The sequence below is a fragment of the Littorina saxatilis genome, linkage group LG2 (genome assembly GCF_037325665.1).
Source record: "Littorina saxatilis isolate snail1 linkage group LG2, US_GU_Lsax_2.0, whole genome shotgun sequence".
Lineage (NCBI taxonomy): Eukaryota > Metazoa > Mollusca > Gastropoda > Littorinimorpha > Littorinidae > Littorina > Littorina saxatilis.
In genome coordinates, this window is record NC_090246.1 from 734,081 (window position 1) to 753,551 (window position 19,471).

At 41.0% G+C, this 19,471-nt stretch overlaps 2 protein-coding genes across 4 annotated transcripts; both read right to left on the reverse strand.

Moving 5' to 3' along the window:
- Window positions 1-1,338: 1,338 nt before the first annotated feature.
- On the reverse strand, window positions 1,339-17,927 carry LOC138957428 (uncharacterized). 3 transcript variants are annotated; one of them, XM_070328567.1, is made up of 6 exons: window positions 17,770-17,927; window positions 17,014-17,179; window positions 16,580-16,731; window positions 13,730-13,847; window positions 5,500-5,618; window positions 1,339-2,029 (listed from the first exon to the last, which is right to left on the reverse strand). In XM_070328567.1, exons 1-6 carry the CDS (start codon window positions 17,798-17,800, stop codon window positions 1,956-1,958), a joined length of 660 nt encoding a protein of 219 aa, XP_070184668.1. In that variant the 5' UTR covers window positions 17,801-17,927; the 3' UTR covers window positions 1,339-1,955. The 3 variants fall into 3 exon arrangements, with proteins under 3 accessions (XP_070184668.1, XP_070184651.1, XP_070184661.1); XM_070328550.1 differs by having other exon boundaries at window positions 5,476-5,618; XM_070328560.1 differs by having other exon boundaries at window positions 1,339-2,013; window positions 5,475-5,618.
- LOC138956995 (uncharacterized) lies at window positions 6,548-10,769 on the reverse strand. The gene is made up of 4 exons (XM_070328181.1): window positions 10,589-10,769; window positions 9,852-10,017; window positions 9,424-9,569; window positions 6,548-6,675 (listed from the first exon to the last, which is right to left on the reverse strand). Exons 1-4 carry the CDS (start codon window positions 10,617-10,619, stop codon window positions 6,548-6,550), a joined length of 471 nt encoding a protein of 156 aa, XP_070184282.1. The 5' UTR covers window positions 10,620-10,769.
- Window positions 17,928-19,471: the final 1,544 nt, after the last annotated feature.

Sequence of the window (19,471 nt, forward strand, 5' to 3'; positions counted from 1 at the left end):
TTTAACGTCGTTTTCAACCACGAAGGTTATATCGCGACGAGGGAAAGGGGGGAGATGGGATAGGGGAAAGGGGGGAGATGGGATAGAGCCACTTGTTAAGTGTTTCTTGTTCACAAAAGCACTAATCAAAAAATTGCTCCAGGGGCTTGCAACGTAGTACAATATATGACCTTACTGGGAGAATGCAAGTTTCCAGCACAAAGGACTAAACATTTCTTACATACTGCTTGACTAAAATCTTTACAAACATTGACTATATTCTATACAAGAACCACTCAACAAGGGTAATAAGTGAAGAATTTTATGGGTGAGAAAAGGAAAGTAAAAGGACTTTGGGGAGGCAGAAATAAAGAAACAAGAAAAAGATCCTAATTAGGTTCACGGCATCGAGAGTGATGCGACCTTCTCTCAGAAGTTAGTAGAGAAGGCTCCCCCATCCACCACCCGGGGGACGCGCCTCTACGCCAATTAGGGGGCGCGAGGATCTGAGTTCGGTTGCGTACGTGTGTGTGTTCGTGTGTGTGTGTATGCGTGTGTGTTAGCGTGCCTGTGTGTGTTCGTGCGCGTGTGTGTGTGTGTGTAGAGTGCGTGCGTGTGTGTGTGTGTATGCGTGTGTGGTAGCGTGCCTGTGTGTGTGTGTCTGTGTATGCGTGTTTGTGTGTGTTCGTGCGTGCGTGTGTGTGTGTTTGTATCATCAAGACAAAAGTCAGTGTAGTTCGAATATTTGAAAGAGGGGAGCCCGGATGTATGTCAAGCGAGGTGGGTGTCTGGGTTGACTGGTGCGTATAAGATGCAGCTTTTTGATAAGCTTGGCCTAGGTCAAAGGGCTCTTACTCTACCAGACCGATGAAAATCCTGACAAGAGTTATTTTTCAAAATCGTCTTTTCCGAAAATAACTGTCGGATTTGTATTGGTTGTGAAACAGTGAACACCCTTGCTTTTAGGGGGACAAACATTGCGCGGGCCAATCACTAGCGATGGGTGTGTCTCAAACACGTGGACAAGGAGAACGTGTGAATTTATTTGTCCCTGAAAAAGCAAGGATATCCATTCTTTAACAACACATGCAAACCTGACAGATTTACTTCCAAACATCGTCTATTGTGTTTTTCGCCGAGGAACACGGAGTTGACCAAAATGTCCTTTGACCATTTGAATGCAGTGAGGCGAACAAAACAACGATCCCCACCTTCCACACCAAAACAGTCTCATTTGCTTGTGTCAACAGCAAACAATAAAGCAGTAACAGCTGATGATTCAACAAAACTAGAAGTAGAAAAACATCTTTTTTTAATAAAACGCTGAAGAGCAAACCGCCAAAGACGAAGAAAGTAAAACAAGTTTTGAACAAATGGTTTTATTCCATAAAACCTTATAATTTTACAGACATGAATAAATGGGAGACCTTCCATAAAAAAAGCGTAAGTTATTTGCTCACTTTGACGGCTTTCTAAACGTTAAATAGCTTCTTTTTCAACACAATTCTTGTGAGACAAGGACAGAAATGTGAATTTTCCTCTGAAAACAGTTCTGCTCAAAATGGACTAAATGTAAAATAAAAAATTAAATTAAAAAAATATTTCATGGTGTTGTGGTTTGTGCATCCGCAACTGTTTTTACATACATGTGCAAGTTGTCCAGACAAGTTAAATGTGGCGAATAAAATTGTTTTGAGCGCTCTAGCACCGTTACTTTGTCAGGACAGGGCCGGTTCATACCCCTATATGTTATCAAAAACATAGTTTGGACAGACACTCTAAATCTAGCTGCTATAAGTATGTGGTAAAAAGCGCTAAACGTTCAACAACTACTATAATGCGATACAAAGGCTATATTCAACAACAAAAACTTTCAGCAACAAAATAAGCTTATGAGTCACAGGAAAGGTATAGGTGGAGATGAAGGAGTGCCTGTGACGTCAGCACATGATGACGAAGCTCTGACGTCAGGTGTCTTAGTACCGGCAGATGACTGTCAGCAAAGCAACAAACAGAAGAAACACGCGCGATGTTCCACCTGCACTGGTTCCTGTGGACAGAAAGTCAAAAACGACATCGGTTTTTGAAAAGCAGTGCGGATTTAGCTGCCACTTTCGAGTAGATAAGAGATAAGACAGAGTTATGAACGAGAAGACAAACACGGCGGAAACAAAAAACATTTGACGCGCATGCAGTCATAAAAAGACGTCATGACAAAGTTACACGCCAAACGAAAGAGACTTTGACGTACATCTTGTGTCTATTATATATGCTAGGTTTGATCCATTCTAAGGTATGCTGTAAGTGTGTTATTCTTGATCCTATGTGTAGAAGTATCACTGTGTTCACCATTTTAATCGTAGTGACGTCAAAGCGTCAGTTTCGTCGTTTTGCCCGTAATGGGCAGAATATACCTGCGCAGAGTCAGCGGCACAGACGACGCACTGCAGATTATTGATGCCGCGGTAGGGATTATGACGAGTACTTGGCCTGGTTCTTTTTCATCCAGCCTGTAGCGGGCTGTAATAATCTGCAGTGCGTCGTCTGTCCTGCTGCAATTACATAGGTGAGCGCCGGGCCTAAGCTATGGAAAGCCGTTTGGCTCATAACCATTACACGCGTAAAAAAATGATTAGTACACGTGTAATAAATAATTAATCCACGTGTAATTAATGATTAATACACGTGTAATAAATGATTAATGCACGTGTAATAAATGATTCATACACGTGTAAGAAATGATTTAATACACGTGTAATAAATAATTACACGTGTATTTAAACATTTCTTACACGTGCATGAAATATTAATTACACGTGTATTTAATCATTTCTTACACGTGTATGAAATATTTATTACACGTGTATTTAATCATTATGCTATTCCATAGCATAAGAAAAAAGATAAATTACACGTGCAATAAGAAATAAATACACGTGTATTAATCATTTATTACGCGTGTATTTATGTTTTATTACACGTGTAATGGTTATGAGCCAAACGGCTTTCCATACTAAGGCTAGTTTTCCCGCGCGAGCATCTTTGTTGCGTGCAGCGTGTGCATGTCACGAGCTGTGTGACGTCAGAGATAGAGTAGTTCCCCCTGTAGTATTTGGTTGTGAAGTTATCGGCCCTTGTCAGTATGTCACGCTTCGATACTTGCAGACCGTGAGGCGAGTCTGCGAGTCCGTTCCAATGAATGCATACGGTCAAACGAGATACGGCCAACCGAGATACGGCCAACCGAGATACGGCCAACCGTGAGGCGTGACGTTAAAATTAATATTAAAAGTCCTACGGTTTTGAGCCATTAAGGACTTGAGTGTTTGTCCGCTTTCAAAAAAAGGAAAAACAAGTCGCGTAAGGCGAAAATACAACATTTAGTCAAGTAGCTGTCGAACTCACAGAATGAAACTGAACGCAATGCAACGCAGCAAGACCGTATACTCGTAGCATCGTCACTCCACCGCCCGTAGCAAAGGCAGTGCACGTGGAATTGACAAGAAGAGCGGGGTATTCGTTGCGCTGAGAAGGATAGCACGCTTTTCTGTACCTCTCTTCGTTTTAACTTTCTGAGCGTGTTTTTAATCCAAACATATCATATCTATATATTTTTGGAATCAGGAACCGACAAGGAATAAGATGAAAGTGTTTTTAAATTGATTTCGAAAAAAAAATGTTGATAATAATTTTTATATATTTAATTTTCAGAGCTTGTTTTTAATCCGAATATAACATATTTATATGTTTTTGGAATCAGCAAATAATGGAGAATAAGATAAACGTAAATTTGGATCGTTTTATAAAAAAATTTTTTTTTTACAATTTTCAGATTTTTAATGACCAAAGTCATTAATTAATTTTTAAGCCACCAAGCTGAAATGCAATACCGAACCCCGGGCTTCGTCGAAGAGTACTTGACCAAAATTTCAACCAATTTGGTTGAAAAATGAGGGCGTGACAGTGCCGCCTCAACTTTCACGAAAAGCCGGATATGACGTCATCAAAGACATTTATCAAAAAAATGAAAAAAAACGTTCGGGGATTTCATACCCAGGAACTCTCATGTCAAATTTCATAAAGATCGGTCCAGTAGTTTAGTCTGAATCGCTCTACACACACACACACACACGCACACACGCACACACGCACACACGCACACACACACACACGCACATACACCACGACCCTCGTTTCGATTCCCCCTCGATGTTAAAATATTTAGTCAAAACTTGACTAAATATAAAAAATAAGGAGAGGAGGGCAGGGGGTGGGGTTGAGTTGATAATGCTCTGTGAGGCGTGACTTGTGTCCTCAGCGACCTATATTGTGTCCTGTCTCCCCATCGTCCCTCCCCTCTTGCTCTTTCTCTCCTTGGTAGTTTATTGATGGCCGCAGGAGCGGTCATCTATTGCAATGGGTTCGGAGATCTGACATGTCTCGTTTTGTTACCGTTCTCACGAGATCAGTTACAGGGTTTTTCTCTCTCTCTCTCTCTATCTCTCTCTCTCTCTCTCTCTCTCTCTCTCTCTCTCTCTCTCTCTCTCTCTCTCTCTCTCTCTCTCTCTCTCTCTCTCTCTCTGTATCAGTGTATGTATGTCTTTGTCTGTGTCTCCCTCTGAGTCTCTCCACTTCTGTCTTTCTATGTCTGTCTCTGTTTATGTGTGTGTGTGTGTGTGTGTCTCTCGCTCTCGCTCTCTCTCTCTCTCTCTCTCTCTCTCTCTCTCTCTCTCTCTCTCTCTCTCTCTCTCTCTCTCCCATCCGACTCAAAGCAGAGGTTAACTTGAGTGCACGTGTACCTAGCAGGAGGGGGGTGATTCGGGTCAGAAGTGGGGTAAAGCACTTTGGTCTTCAGTCTTTGGGTTATAGCTTTCAGTGGAGAAGATGTCAACATGAAATTGCACTATGCTCTACGATTTATTGATGGCCGCACTCTTTCTTCAATTAGCTGAGGGCGGTGAACATGTGTCGTTGTTTGCCGTTCTCATGAAACATAAGTAATCAATTTATCCACTTGATTATATTCACAACAGGGACCTATCACTCTTCTTTGCATGTTTTTATGCCTACGGATTTTCAAATACTCTGCAACACATGTAACCCAAATTCAACATGTGCCCGTACAATACCGTGCCGCTACTTTTATGAAAACATTGCTTCGGCCATGTTGATTTAATCAACCAATTTTCTTGGGTTTACTGCTGTATGTTTGTTATGGTTACGATGCATTGTTATTCATAGTGCGATTACACTTTATCATGTCATGTTCTCATGTTGTTTTCTTTTCTTTATCATGTGTCAACAGTCACTGCCTTCTGGTTTGTTGATAAAGACATGTTAGATCAACCCCTGTTATGTCTCGGCGTCTCATTTGTATACTCCCTGGCTTCCCCACCCCTTCCACTCTATCCCTACCCTCTTTCACTCTACCTTCCCGTATTGTATTGTATTGTATTGTATTGTGAGGTTTATCGCACTGGTTCTACACGCTCTCACCAACTGTGGATCTCGGAAAGTCACCTCCACTACATGCTGCTGGAGTGTCGTACGTGACTGAGACGTTGACGGCAATCTCTTTGGTCCTCCTGGGACAGACACCAAGTTGCTGTCGCTCACAGTCCTTGTAGGCGTCAAAAAACCTGTATAAACAGGTCTTGTGCATCAGTCATCATCGCCTTTTGTTTCTGCCACGGAATAAACTATTATGAGTTTAGGTTTGTGTGTTTGCGTCTTTGTGTGGTTTGTTTGACTGCTGTGTGTTGATGTTGTTCTAATGTGTGGTATGTGGTTTTTTTGGGGTTTTTTTTGGTTTTGTGTGTGCTTTTTGTTGTTGTGTTGACGGGCGCAGTGGCGTGGTGGTAAGACGTCGGCCTCCTAATCGGGAGGTCGTGAGTTCGTATCCCGGTCGCTGCCGCCTGGTGCGTTAAGAGTGGAGATTTTTCCGATCTCCCAGGTCAACTTATGTGCAGACCTGCTAGTGACTTAACCCCCTTCGTGTGTACAAGCAAGCACAAGACCAAGTACGCACGGAAAAGATCCTGTAATCCATGTCAGAGTTCGGTGGGTTATAGAAACACGAAAATACCCAGCATGCCTCCCCCGAAATCAGCGTATGCTGCCTGAATGGCGGGGTAAAAACGGTCATACACGTAAAAATCCACTCGTGCTTAAAACATGAGTGAACGTGGGAGTCTAAGCCCATGAACGAAGAAGAAGAAGAAGAAGTTGTTGTGTTTGCTTCTTTGTTTGTTTGTTTGTTTGTTCGTTTAATGTTGGTTCGTTTAATGTTGGTTCGTTTAATGTTGGTTCGTTTAATGTTGGTTCGTTTAATGTTGGTTCGTTTAATGTTGGTTCGTTTAATGTTGGTTCGTTTAATGTTTGTTCGTTTAATGTTGGTTCGTTTAATGTTGGTTTCTGTGGTTTTGCATTGACAAAACAACTTGAAGTTAACTCTTGACCAATGAATCAATAGCCCCGCCTCATACTTTATAATCTTCATTACCTTTCCATGGCCAAGCCTGGTGGTCTTGTACCAGTTTCTGTAGAGTTAGCCCGTGGCAAAATAGACTTACGTGCAGAAGACAAACTTGAAGCTCCGATCACTCGACCCAGAGAGGGCAGCATGTGCCTTCCCTTCCGCACACTTTTCAATGCCAATGGTCGAAAGTGCCCCAATGAAGCATTCAGCGTCAAAGTCTGCACGGATGAAATAGACACACGATGGGCTTTATCTAGGTATTTTTTCAGATTATTCGCGCATTGAATTTTTTTAAACCTGCATGAAAATCGGCCTAGAATTTGAGGGGTCTCTCTTTTAGCCATATTTAAACAGAGGAATTATGTTAGCCTGCTAGAGGGCTATTTGGAAAACAAATTCTAAACAGAGATTATAGATGTAAGTGAGGGTTTCAGAAATTACAGGGGCTGCTTCCATCAAACCCGTCTATCCCCCGGGTACCCGTTTGCTATAAATGAGCGAGAACGTTAAATACATCAGGCATCGTAAGCGGAGGAATATCTTACTGAGATGAACTTTTTTTTACTTTTTTTTTTAGAGAACTTCTAAACCTTCCAAATTATTTAAAGTTGTGTTATCGTTTATAATAACATTTTAAGCTATTTTGGCAAAATGTGTGTTTAAATCATCAGGTGATACATGTCCTTTAGGCAACTTGAAGTACATGCAGACGTTTTATTTGTAAGTTCATTTATTGGGTTCCAAATGTTCTTTGAATTTATTTTTGAAGAAGCAAGGTCTTAAAAATACTTTCTCCTTTTGAATCGTTTCATTGAATTAACTTTATTTCACGATTATCAATGGCATCTTGTAATTCATCATCAAAAAACTTAGGTTTTACTATATGTTTGACTGTCTTAATTCTCCATGGAGCATGTCGATCATAAATTTCAAAGAAAGCCTTTAGCCAGTGCGTTTTGGCAGCATCGGAATTCGTATAATTATAAACCTCAGAGAGAGAGAGAGGAATTACAGAGGTAGTGGAGAAATGTGTCTTCGTTGAATTGAGAAAAGGATCTGTATTTTATTGTGACCAGCTTTCGGAATTGTTACACCCTTTCTCGACCACGTTAAACAGATAAGAAAGTGATCGTTGCAACCACTGGCTGGAACACAACATTCAACATTGTCATCATGTTCAGGAGTTTCATTCACAAGCACCTGGGAAATAAATTTCATGTTCCCCATGCAATACATCCCCGGTTACCATAGTTGCAGTAAGCAGGTTATACATGGATAATCAAAAGCAAACCAAATAGAAACGCTCGGGGATTCTTCGGTTCTTTTCACTGGCTTTTCCCCAGACCTTGACAGACGACACAACACTGTTTTGCAAAGTTCCAAAATCAAACTGGCAAACTGGCAAAAGTGAACAAAAAACAAAACTACTTTATAAAAGGTCATACATTCATCACAAACAAATGAAACCTACCGATATGTTTTGTCTTCTTACAAAGTCATGGAGTGTGTGTATCTGTGTTTCGATACACAGACGTTGGGAGAAACACGAACGTCAAGTTCAAGACAAACCAATTGACCCCTGACACACACATTTTGACCCGTGTACAAGACGTTGTATCGATAAACGAAATAATAATAAAAGCAAAGAAAATAGCAACAAGATATGCAAACATCTAACAAAGCCGAGCAAGCAGAATGACAGGTCTAATGAAAAACAAAGAGGAACTGAGTCGGAAACAAGATCGCGATTCTTTCCTTCGCTGCACGACGCAAATCTTCTGTGACCTTTGAACCAACGTAGCTTCCACATTCGATCACTAAGCTTAATATTTACAACGGAAAGCCGAGGGGTGGAATACCGAGATGAACCTACAGAACTGTGCATCCTCAAACCTGACATATTCATCCCAACATTTTATGAACTCAAAAACACAGAAAGTTGCTTTCACACGCCAGCTTTGATTGCCAGCGATTATCAAAACGGGACTCGTGTGGTTATCAAAACGGAACTCGTGTTTCAAAGCATGGCTCCCTGTGTTGATTGTGCACTTATTTTCTCACTACAAAAAAGATGACAAAAACGATGTTTGGTGCATGGTTTGTTGTCAGACCAACTTTTTTGTCGGTCCTCGGGGGGCATATCGACTCAGTTTTGTTTCATATTTATAAAGACGATATGCTCCCCCTCGGACCGACAAAAAAGCTGGTCTGTCAACAACCCAGTCAAACATCTTATAATGTTACGGTAATCAGTCACATAAATATGATCTATCAGAGTGCTGGTGGTTGCTGTGACTCTCGTAGGTGTGCATACTATTTGTTTGAGATTATAGAGGTTAAGCATATCAAGTCACATTTTGTTCTGTTTCAACAAATTAATATTAAAGTCTTCTTTATCAATTATTTCCTTTGATTCGAGCAAAACGTCATCTAACATCTGTGTCATATCATCTGACCAGTTCTCTCGCTCTGCGGGATTTTTATAACAGAAACCTATAAGGAGTGGAGGTGCTCTTTTCAACTTGACTTCTATTCACACTGATTCCTCAAACTGCTCAAGACGTGTTCATCGTGTATATATCGAACTGATTCACTTATGTACAGTAGCAAACCAGTTTCTTTACTTTGCTGTGGGTCTCGTCGTAATACATTGTAACCAGGAATAGCAACATCAGAATCTGAAATCTGATGAGATAACCTTGATTCTGAAAACCCCAAAACGTGAAAACGTGCACCACATTTAAAAGCATATATGTCATTCAGAGAGAGAGAGAGAGAGAGAGAGAGAGAGAGAGAGAGAGAGAGAGAGAGAGAGAGAGAGAGAGAGAGAGAGAGAAGAGAGAAAGAGAGAGAGAGAGAGAGAGAGAGAGAGAGAGAGAGAGAGAAAGGCAGACCCACAAAGACAATATGCAGGGAAAATCGAAAACCTCATCATTTGAACAGAATGGCCATTACTAATACTACACCTGCAAGATGGTCACAGAGGTAAACAAGACCCTCGGTCACTTTGTTGGCGTCCGGTAGAATGGCCGGGTCTTGCCTCAGAGATATTAGACAGTTTCTGGCGAAACCCATGACACATGACACAGCGGACTTAAATGCCTCGGTGTTCCTGAAAAATACCATGAAGATGTATGGTGGCATGTCGACTCTGCTGCTCTCACATCAAATTAGAGACGTGTCATACATTTGTAGTGAACCCAAAACAAGTCGCGTGACGCAATATAAAAACATTCAGTCAATTTGTTGGCATCAAACTATAAGATCAACTCCAAAAACAAGTCGACGGCGAGACTATATTTAGATACACATTTTCATCCCGAACACCTATCTAGAAGGACCGCGTTTGGTTGACCTTGGGTGGTCGTTATGGACAGGTTCCAATGTACTTTACCTGCAGGCGTAGTTGGTGTTGGTCAGCATGGCAATCTCCACATCTGCCAGGGTGTGCGCATCCACAGAGAAGCCCGACTGCGTGAAGCATTTTGTCATCTCACTATCCCAGGCGTTTACGTCAGAGCAGTCAAAGGCAAGTACGCTGGGCGTGGTCCCCAGTGCGCCTTAGAACAATCAGCGAAGTCTATAATTATGTCGTGCCGAATTCGCAGAATCTTCAGAACTTTTGCCTATTTCCCAAAATCAGAAGCGAGGAATTATGGAAGCTTACCGTCACGTTACTTTTTGACAAGTTCATAGTTATGCGTTCGTTGGGCACATATCTTGCCAATATATGCTCCCTGGACCATGCCCACCTAGCGCTGACCTATAACAGACTTTCGAGCCATTTTTGGAAACAAACTACATTTTTCGGTGCAACACTTCAGTGTCATGCTAGTCCTCGTATTAGTTAGAAAACAGTCACGAACCCTCGCACTAATATTTTGTGACGAGCTTCATTAAAAATCTTCATCAATTAAAAAACATGATTTATGTTATTGGTAGAAACAGTCCAAAGTATAAACATTCAAAAATAGATACACTGCTAAACTTCCAAAATTCAGAATTAAAAAAACAAAAATGGTGGGTCATTGGAACGTATATCTTTGACAAAGTTTTGTCAATAAAAGAACTTTCCAATTTCCTACCATTTTTGTTTTTTTGAGTCCAAAGTATATTTTAAAATTCTCTCACCAATGATGAAGAAAGCTGCAAGGCAATACATGTTTGTCTGTAAACTGGAGCAGCCTATGCAACTGATGCGTTCAGGACGAAGTGACGGGGGGCAGGGATAGGAATCGTGTGAACGCAAATCAATCGCGGGAAATGAAACTGTCACTCACGTGAAACCCCATTTGTTCAAAAACAGGAGTGCAGGTGTGAGTTTTAGCCAATGAAAGCGGAAGAAAATACCTTATTGTGTCCTTCAAGCGGACGCTGAAGGCGGCCGGAAGGAAACCTGACCCTGTATGACCTTGACTTTTGCACGGGTAACTTCCTGTTTCCTCAGGACTGAGCATTTGAGGGGGAAAATAAACGACTCGGTACAAATGTTGTTAAAAGAGATATCGCAACTATCACATGGCGCGAATGTCGTGTAGCATCAAGTGGTGGCTTAAAGGCACACTTAGCCTCCCGTAAACCATCCGTTTCTGATCACTGAGCTCCCCGAGCCTCTACATACAGTACATTATTACTTCCATTTGAACGCTCAGCGAACGGGAACATCCTGGCTGATTTCCGTTGAGAGTAAGAAAAATTTATTTCGTGCAGTCAGAACGAATTTACCATTGGACAAATAGGAAGCCTCGTTTTCAGTACAATTCGAAGTTTTGACAGTTTGAAAAAACGGAGCCCAGAAGGCTCAGGTGTTAGATTAACCCCGACAACTGGTGTGTGGTTTACGCAAGCTAAATTGCCATTAAAACGGACAGTGTCATTAAATGCTATTGCAAGTGACGTCAGAGATAGAGTCGTTCCCTCTGTATTATCCGGTTGTGAAGTTATCGGTCCTTGTCAGTATGTCACGCTTCGATACTTGCAGACCGTGAGGCGAGTCTGCGAGTCCGTTCCAATGAATGCATACGGTCAAACGAGATACGGCCAACCGAGATACGGCCAACCGTGAGGCGTGACTTGTGTCCTCAGCGACCTATAGTGTGTCCTGTCTCCCCATCGTCCCTCCCCCTTAGTTTCTCTCCTTGGTAGTTTATTGATGGCCGCAGGAGCGGTCATCTATTGCAATGGGTTCGGAGATCTGACATGTCTCGTTTTGTTACCGTTCTCACGAGATCAGTTACAGGTTGTTTCTTTCTCTCTCTCTCTCTCTCTCTCTCTCTCTCTCTCTCTCTCTCTCTCTCTCTCTCTCTCTCTCTCTCTCTCTCTCTCTCTCTCTGTGTATCAGTGTATGTATGTCTTTGTCTGTGTCTCCCTCTGAGTCTCTCCGCTTCTGTCTTTCTATGTCTGTCTCTTTATGTGTGTGTGTGTCTCTCTCTCTCTCTCTCTCTCTCTCTCTCTCTCTCTCTCTCTCTCTCTCTCTCTCTCTCTCTCTCTCTCTCTCTCTCTCTCTCTCTCCCATCCGACTCCTGGCACACAGGTCAAAGCAGAGGTTAACTTGAGTGCACGTGTACCTAGCAGGAGGGGGGTGATTCGGGTCAGAAGTGGGGTAAAGCACTTTGGTCTTCAGTCTTTGGGTTATAGCTTTCAGTGGAGAAGATGCCAACATGAAATTGCACTATGCTCTACTATTTATTGATGGCCGCCCTCTTTCTTCAATTAGCTGAGGGCGGTGAACATGTGTTGTTGTTTGCCGTTCTCATGAAACATAAGTAATCAATTTATCAACTTGATTATATTCACAACAGGGACCTATCACTCTTCTTTGCATGTTTTTATGCCTACGGATTTTCAAATACACTGCAACACATGTAACCCAAATTTAACATGTGCCCGTACAATACCGTGCCGCTTCTTTTATGAAAACATTGCTTCGGCCATGTTGATTTAATCAACCAATTTTCTTGGGTTTACTGCTGTATGTTTGTTATGGTTACGATGCATTGTTATTCATAGTGCGATTACACTTTATCATGTCATGTTCTCATGTTGTTTTCTTTTCTTTATCATGTGTCAACAGTCACTGCCTTCTGGTTTGTTGATAAAGACAACCCCTGTTAAGTCTCGGCGTCTCATTTGTATACTCGCTGGCCTGTGCCCCCCACCCCCTTTCCCACCCCCTACCCCCCGCCCCTTCCACTCTATCCCTACCCCCTTTCACTCTACCTTCCCGTATTGTATTGTATTGTATTGTATTGTATTGTATTGTATTGTATTGTATTGTATTGTATTGTATTGTGAGGTTCATCGCACTGGTTCTCAACGCTCTCACCTCCACTACATGCTGCTGGAGTGACGTACGTGAAGAAGTTGACAGCAATCTCTTTGGTCCTCCTGGGACAGACACCAAGTTGCTGTCGCGCGCAGTTCAGGGTAGCGTCAAATGCCCTGTAGAAAACAGGTCTTTTACATCAGTCATCATCTGGATTTGTTTCTGCCACGGAATAAACTATTATGAGTTCATAGTTTGTGTGTTTGCGTCTTTGTATAGTTTGTTTGACTGCTGTTTGTTGATGTTGTTCTAATGTGTCGTATGTTTTTTTGTTTGTTTTTTGTTGGTTTTGTGTGTGGTTTTTGTTGTTGTGTTGACGGGCGCAGTGGCGTGGTGGTAAGACGTCGGCCTCCTAATCGGGAGGTCAGACCTGCTAGTGACTTAACCCCCTTCGTGTGTACAAGCAAGCACAAGACCAAGTACCCACGGAAAAGATCCTGTAATCCATGTCAGAGTTCGGTGGGTTATAGAAACACGAAAATACCCAGCATGCCTCCCCCGAAATCAGCGTATGCTGCCTGAATGGCGGGGTAAAAACGGTCATACACGTAAAAATCCACTCGTGCTTAAAACATGAGTGAACGTGGGAGTCTAAGCCCATGAACGAAGAAGAAGAAGAAGAAGAAGTTGATGTGTTTGCTTCTTTGTTTGTTTGTTTGTTTGTTTGTTCGTTCAATGTTGGTTCGTTTAATGTTGGTTCGTTTAATGTTGGTTCGTTTAATGTTGGTTCGTTTAATGTTGGTTCGTTTAATGTTGGTTCGTTTAATGTTGGTTCGTTTAATGTTGGTTTCTGTGTTTTTGCATTGACAAAACAACTTGAAGTTAACTCTTGACCAATGAATCAATAGCCCCGCCTCATACTTATAATCTTCATTACCTTTCCATGGCCATGCCTGGTGGTCTTGTACCAGTTTCTGTAGAGTTATCCCGTGGCAAAATAGACTTACGTGCAGACGCCAAACTTGAGGCTCCGATCACTGGACACAGAGAGGGCAGCATGTGCCTTCCCTTCCGCACACTTTTCAATGGTCGGAAGTTCCCTAATGTAGCATTCAGCGTCAAAGTCTGCACGGATGAAATAGACACACGATGGGCTTTATCTAGGTATAACTAACTGTTTTTTCAAATTATTCGCGCATTGATTTTTTTTAAACCTGCATGAAAATCGGCCTAGAATTTGAGGGGTCTCTCTTTTAGCCAGATTTAAACAGAGGAATTATGTTAGCCTGCTAGAGGGCTATTTGGAAAAAAATTCTAAACAGAGATTATAGATGTAAGTGAGGGTTTCAGAAATTACAGGGGCTGCTAACTTAAGAATCCTTCCATCAAGCCCGTCTATCCCCCGGGTACCCGTTTGCTATAAATGAGCGAGAACGTTAAATACATCAGGCAAGGTAAGCGGAGGAATATCTTACTAAGATGAACCTTTTTTTTCTTTTTTTTTCAGAGAACTTCTAAACCTTCCAAATTATTTAAAGTTGTGTTATCGTTTATGATAACATTTTGAGCTATTTTCGCAAAATGTGTGTTTAAATCATCAGGTGATACATGTCCTTTAGGCAACTTGAAGTACATGCAGACGTTTTATTTGTAAGTTTATTTATTGGCTTCAAAATGTTCTTTGAATTTATTTTTGAAGAAGCAAGGTCTTAAAAATATTTTCTCCTTTTGAATCGTTTCATTGAATTAACTTTATTTCACGATTATCAATGGCATCTTGTAATTCATCATCAAACAACTTAGGTTTTACTATATGTTTGACTGTCTTAATTCTCCATGGAGCATGTCGATCATAAATTTCAAAGAAAGCCTTTAGCCAGTGCGTTTTGGCAGCATCGGAATTCGTATAATTATAAACCTCAGAGAGAGAGAGAGGAATTACAGAGGTAGTGGAGAAATGTGTCTTCGTTGAATTGAGAAAAGGATCTGTATTTTATTGTGACCAGCTTTCGGAATTGTTACACCCTTTCTCGACCACGTTAAACAGATAAGAAAGTGATCGTTGCAACCACTGGCTGGAACACAACATTCAACATTGTCATCATTTTTACGAGTTTCATTCACAAGCACCTGGGAAATAAATCTCATGTTCCCCATGCAATACATCCCCGGTTACCATTGTTGCAATAAGCAGGTTATACATGGATAATCAAAAGCAAACCAAATAGAAACGCTCGGGGATTCTCCGGCTCTTTTTACTGGCTTTTCCCCAGACCTTAACAGACGACACAACACTGTTTTGCAAAGTTCCAAAATCAAACTGACAAACTGGCAAAAGTAAACAAAAAACAAAACTACTTCATAAAAGGTCATACATTCATCACAAACAAATGAAACCTACCGATATGTTTTGTCTTCTTACAAAGTCATGGAGTGTGTGTATCTGTGTTTCGATACACAGACGTTGGGAGAAACACGAACGTCAAGTTCAAGTCAAACCAATTGACCCCTGACACACACATTTTGACCCGTGCACAAGACGTTGTATCGATAAACGAAATAATAATAAAAGCAAAGAAAATAGCAACAAGATATGCAAACATCTAACAAAGCCGAGCAAGCAGAATGACAGGTCTAATGAAAAACAAAGAGGAACTGAGTCGGAAACAAGATCGCGATTCTTTCCTTCGCTGCACGACGCAAATCTTCTGTGACCTTTGAACCAACGTAGCTTCCACATTCGATCACTAAGCTTAATATTTACAACGGAAAGCCGAGGGGTGGAATACCGAGATGAACCTACAGAACTGTGCATCCTCAAACCTGACATATTCATCCCAACATTTTATGAACTCAAAAACACAGAAAGTTGCTTTCACACGCCAGCTTTGATTGCCAGCGATTATCAAAACGGGACTCGTGTGGTTATCAAAACGGGACTCGTGTTTCAAAGCATGGCTCCCTGTGTTGATTGTGCACTTATTTTCTCACTACAAAAAAGATGTTTGGTGCATGGTTTGTTGTCAGACCAACTTTTTTGTCGGTCCTCGGGGGGCATATCGACTCAGTTTTGTTTCATATTTATTGACCTTTGTCAATAAATATGAAACAAAAGACGATATGCTCCCCTCGGACAGACAAAAAAGCTGGTCTGTCAACAACCCATCAAACATCTTATAATGTTACGGTGATCAGTCACATAAATATGATCTATCAGAGTGCTGGTGGTTGCTGTGACTCTCGTAGGTGTGCATACTATGTGTTTGAGATTATAGAGGTTAAGCATATCAAGTCACATTTTGTTCTGTTTCAACAAATTAATATTAAAGTCTTCTTTATTAATTATTTTCTTTGATTCGAGCAAAACGTCATCTGACATCTGTGTCATATCATCTGACCAGTTCTCTCGCTCTGCAGGATTTTTATAACAGAAACCTATAAGGAGTGGAGGTGCTCTTTTCAACTTGACTTCTATTCACACCGATTCCTCAAACTGCTCAAGGCGTGTTCATCGTGTATATGATATCTAACTGATTCACTTATGTACGGTAGCAAACCAGTTTCTTTACTTTGCTGTGGGTCTCGTCGTAATACATTGTAACCAGGAATAACAACATCAGAATCTGAAATCTGATGAGATAACCTTGATTCTAAAAACCCCAAAACGTGAAAACGTGCACCACATTTAAAAGCATAGTAGATATGTCATTCAGAGAAAAAGAGAGAGAGAGAGAGAGAGAGAGAGAGAGAGAGAGAGAGAGAGAGAGAGAGAGAAATAGACAGACCCACAAATACAATATGCAGGGAAAATCGAAAACCTCATCAGTTGAACAGAATGGCCAATACTAATACTACACCTGCAATATGGTCACAGAGGTAAACAAGACCATCGGTCACTTTGTTGGCGTCCAGTAGAATGGCCGGGTCTTCCCACAGAGATAATTTTATGAGACAGTTTCTGACGAAACCAATGGCACATGACACAGCGGACTTAAATGCATCGGTGTTCCTGAAAAATACGATGAAGATTTATGGTGTCATGTCGACTCTGCTGCTCTGACATAAAATTAGAGACGTGTCATACATTTGTAGTGAACCCAAAACAAGTCGCGTGACGCAATATAAAAACATTTAGTCAATTTGTTGGCATCAAACTATAAGATCAACTCCAAAAACAAGTCGACGGCGAGACTTTATTTAGATACACATTTCAATCCCGAACACCTGCCTAGAAGGACCGCGTTTGGTTGACCTTGGGTGGTCGTTATGGACAGGTTCCAATGTACTTTACCTGCAGGCGTAGTTGGTGTTGGTCAGCATGGCAATCTCCACATCTGCCAGGGTGTGCGCATCCACAGAGAAGCCCGACTGCGTGAAGCATTTTGTCATCTCACTATCCCAGGCGTTTACGTCAGAGCAGTCAAAGGCAAGTACGCTGGGCGTGGTCCCCAGTGCGCCTTAGAACAATCAGCGAAGTCTATAATTATGTCGTGCCGAATTCACCGAATTGCCAAATTCGCAGAATCTTCAGAACTTTTGCCTATTTCCCAAAATCAGAAGCGAGGAATTATGGAAGCTTACCGTCACGTTACTTTTTGACAAGTTCATAGTTATGCGTTCGTTGGGCACATATCTTGCCAATATATGCTCCCTGGACCATGCCCACCTAGCGCTGACCTATAACAGACTTTCGAGCTATTTTCGGAAACAAACTACATTTTTCGGTGCAACACTTCAGTGTCATGCTAGTCCTCGTATTAGTTAGAATACAGTCAAGAACCCTCGCACTAATATTTTGTGACAAGCTTTATCGAGAATCTTCATCAATTAAAAAACATTATTTATGTCATTGGTACAAACTGTCCAAAGTATAAAACAAATCAAAAATAGATACACTGCTAAAGTTCCAAAATTCAGAATCAAGAAGCAAGAATGGTAGGTCATTGGAACGTTTATCTTTGACAAAGTTTTGTCAATAAAAAAAACTTTCCAATTTCCTACCATTTTTGTTTTTTTGAGTCCAAAGTATATTTTAAAATTCTCTCACCAATGATGAAGAAAGCTGCAAGGCAATACATGTTTGTCTGTAAACTGGAGCAGCCTATGCAACTGATGCGTTCAGGACAAAGTGACGGGGGGCAGGGATAGGAATCGTGTGAACGCAAATCAATCGCGGGAAATGAAACTGTCACTCACGTGAAACCCCATTTGTTCAAAAACAGGAGTGCAGGTGTGAGTTTTAGCCAATGAAAGCGGAAGAAAATACCTTATTGTGTCCTTCAAGCGGACGCTGAAGGCGGCCGGAAGGAAACCTGACCCTGTATGACCTTGACTTTTGCACGGGTAACTTCCTGTTTCCTCAGGACTGAGCATTTGAGGGGGAAAATAAACGACTCGGTACAAATGTTGTTAAAAGAGATATCGCAACTATCACATGGCGCGAATGTCGTGTAGCATCAAGTGGTGGCTTAAGGGGTTACTTGTGTGTTCAAATCGCGTGAAAGAAACATTACACATTTTGTGCACAGGTTCCTTTAAGCAATATGGACACATCTGTGCAAAGAAAAAAGGGGGTCGACGTATTAACTTTTTTGTTAGAATTATTTTACTGGGGGTTGTCAAGTACGATTTTGCGAAAAACACTGCGATTTTTAACATGATCCCAACTGACATATTTAGCTCTACAAATAATAAATGAGACATTAGTTTGTGTATATAAATGAATGGAGAGTATAACTTTATCATAAAACGGTACTTATCAACGTGCATTTTCAGAAAATGATCGAGGTTTCTCGAGGGCGTACACATAAAATTATCACTCCTTTAGTAGTAAAAACGTATTTAAAAAAAATTCGCGTGAAAGAAACATTACACATTTTGTGCACAGGTTCCTCTAAGCAATATGGACACATCTGTGCAAAGAAAAAAGGTGGTCGACGTATTAATTTTTTTTTTAGAAATTTTTTACCGGGGGTTGTCAAGTACGATTTTGCGGAAAGCACTGCGATTCTTAAGGCCGGTTACTTGTGTGTTCAAATCGCGTGAAAGAAACATTACACATTTTGTGCACAGGTTCCTTTAAGCAATATGGACACATCTGTGCAAAGAAAAAAAGAGGTTGACGTATTAACTTTTTTTTTTGAATTTTTTGAGTGGGGGTTGTCAAGTACGATTTTGCGAAAAACACTGCGATTCTTAACATGATCCCAACTGACATATTTAGCTCTACAAATAATAAATGAGACATTAGTTTGTGTATATAAATGAATGGAGAGTATAACTTTATCATAAAACGGTACTTATCAACGTGCATTTTCAGAAAATGATCGAGGTTTATCGAGGGCGTACACATAAAATTATCACTCCTTTAGTAGTAAAAACGTATTTAAAAAAAATTCGCGTGTGAGAAACATTACACATTTTGTGCACAGGTTCCTCTAAGCAATATGGACACATCTGTGCAAAGAAAAAAGGTGGTCGACGTATTAATTTTTTTTTAGAATTTTTTTACCGGGGGTTGTCAAGTACGATTTTGCGAAAAACACTGCGATTCTTAAGGGGTTACTTGTGTGTTCAAATCGCGTGAGAGAAACATTACACATTTTGTGCACAGGTTCCTCTAAGCAATATGGACACATCTGTGCAAAGAAAAAAAGAGGTTGACGTATTAACTTTTTTTTTAGAATTTTTTTACTGGGGGTTGTCAAGTACGATTTTGCGAAAAACACTGCGATTCTTAACATGATCCC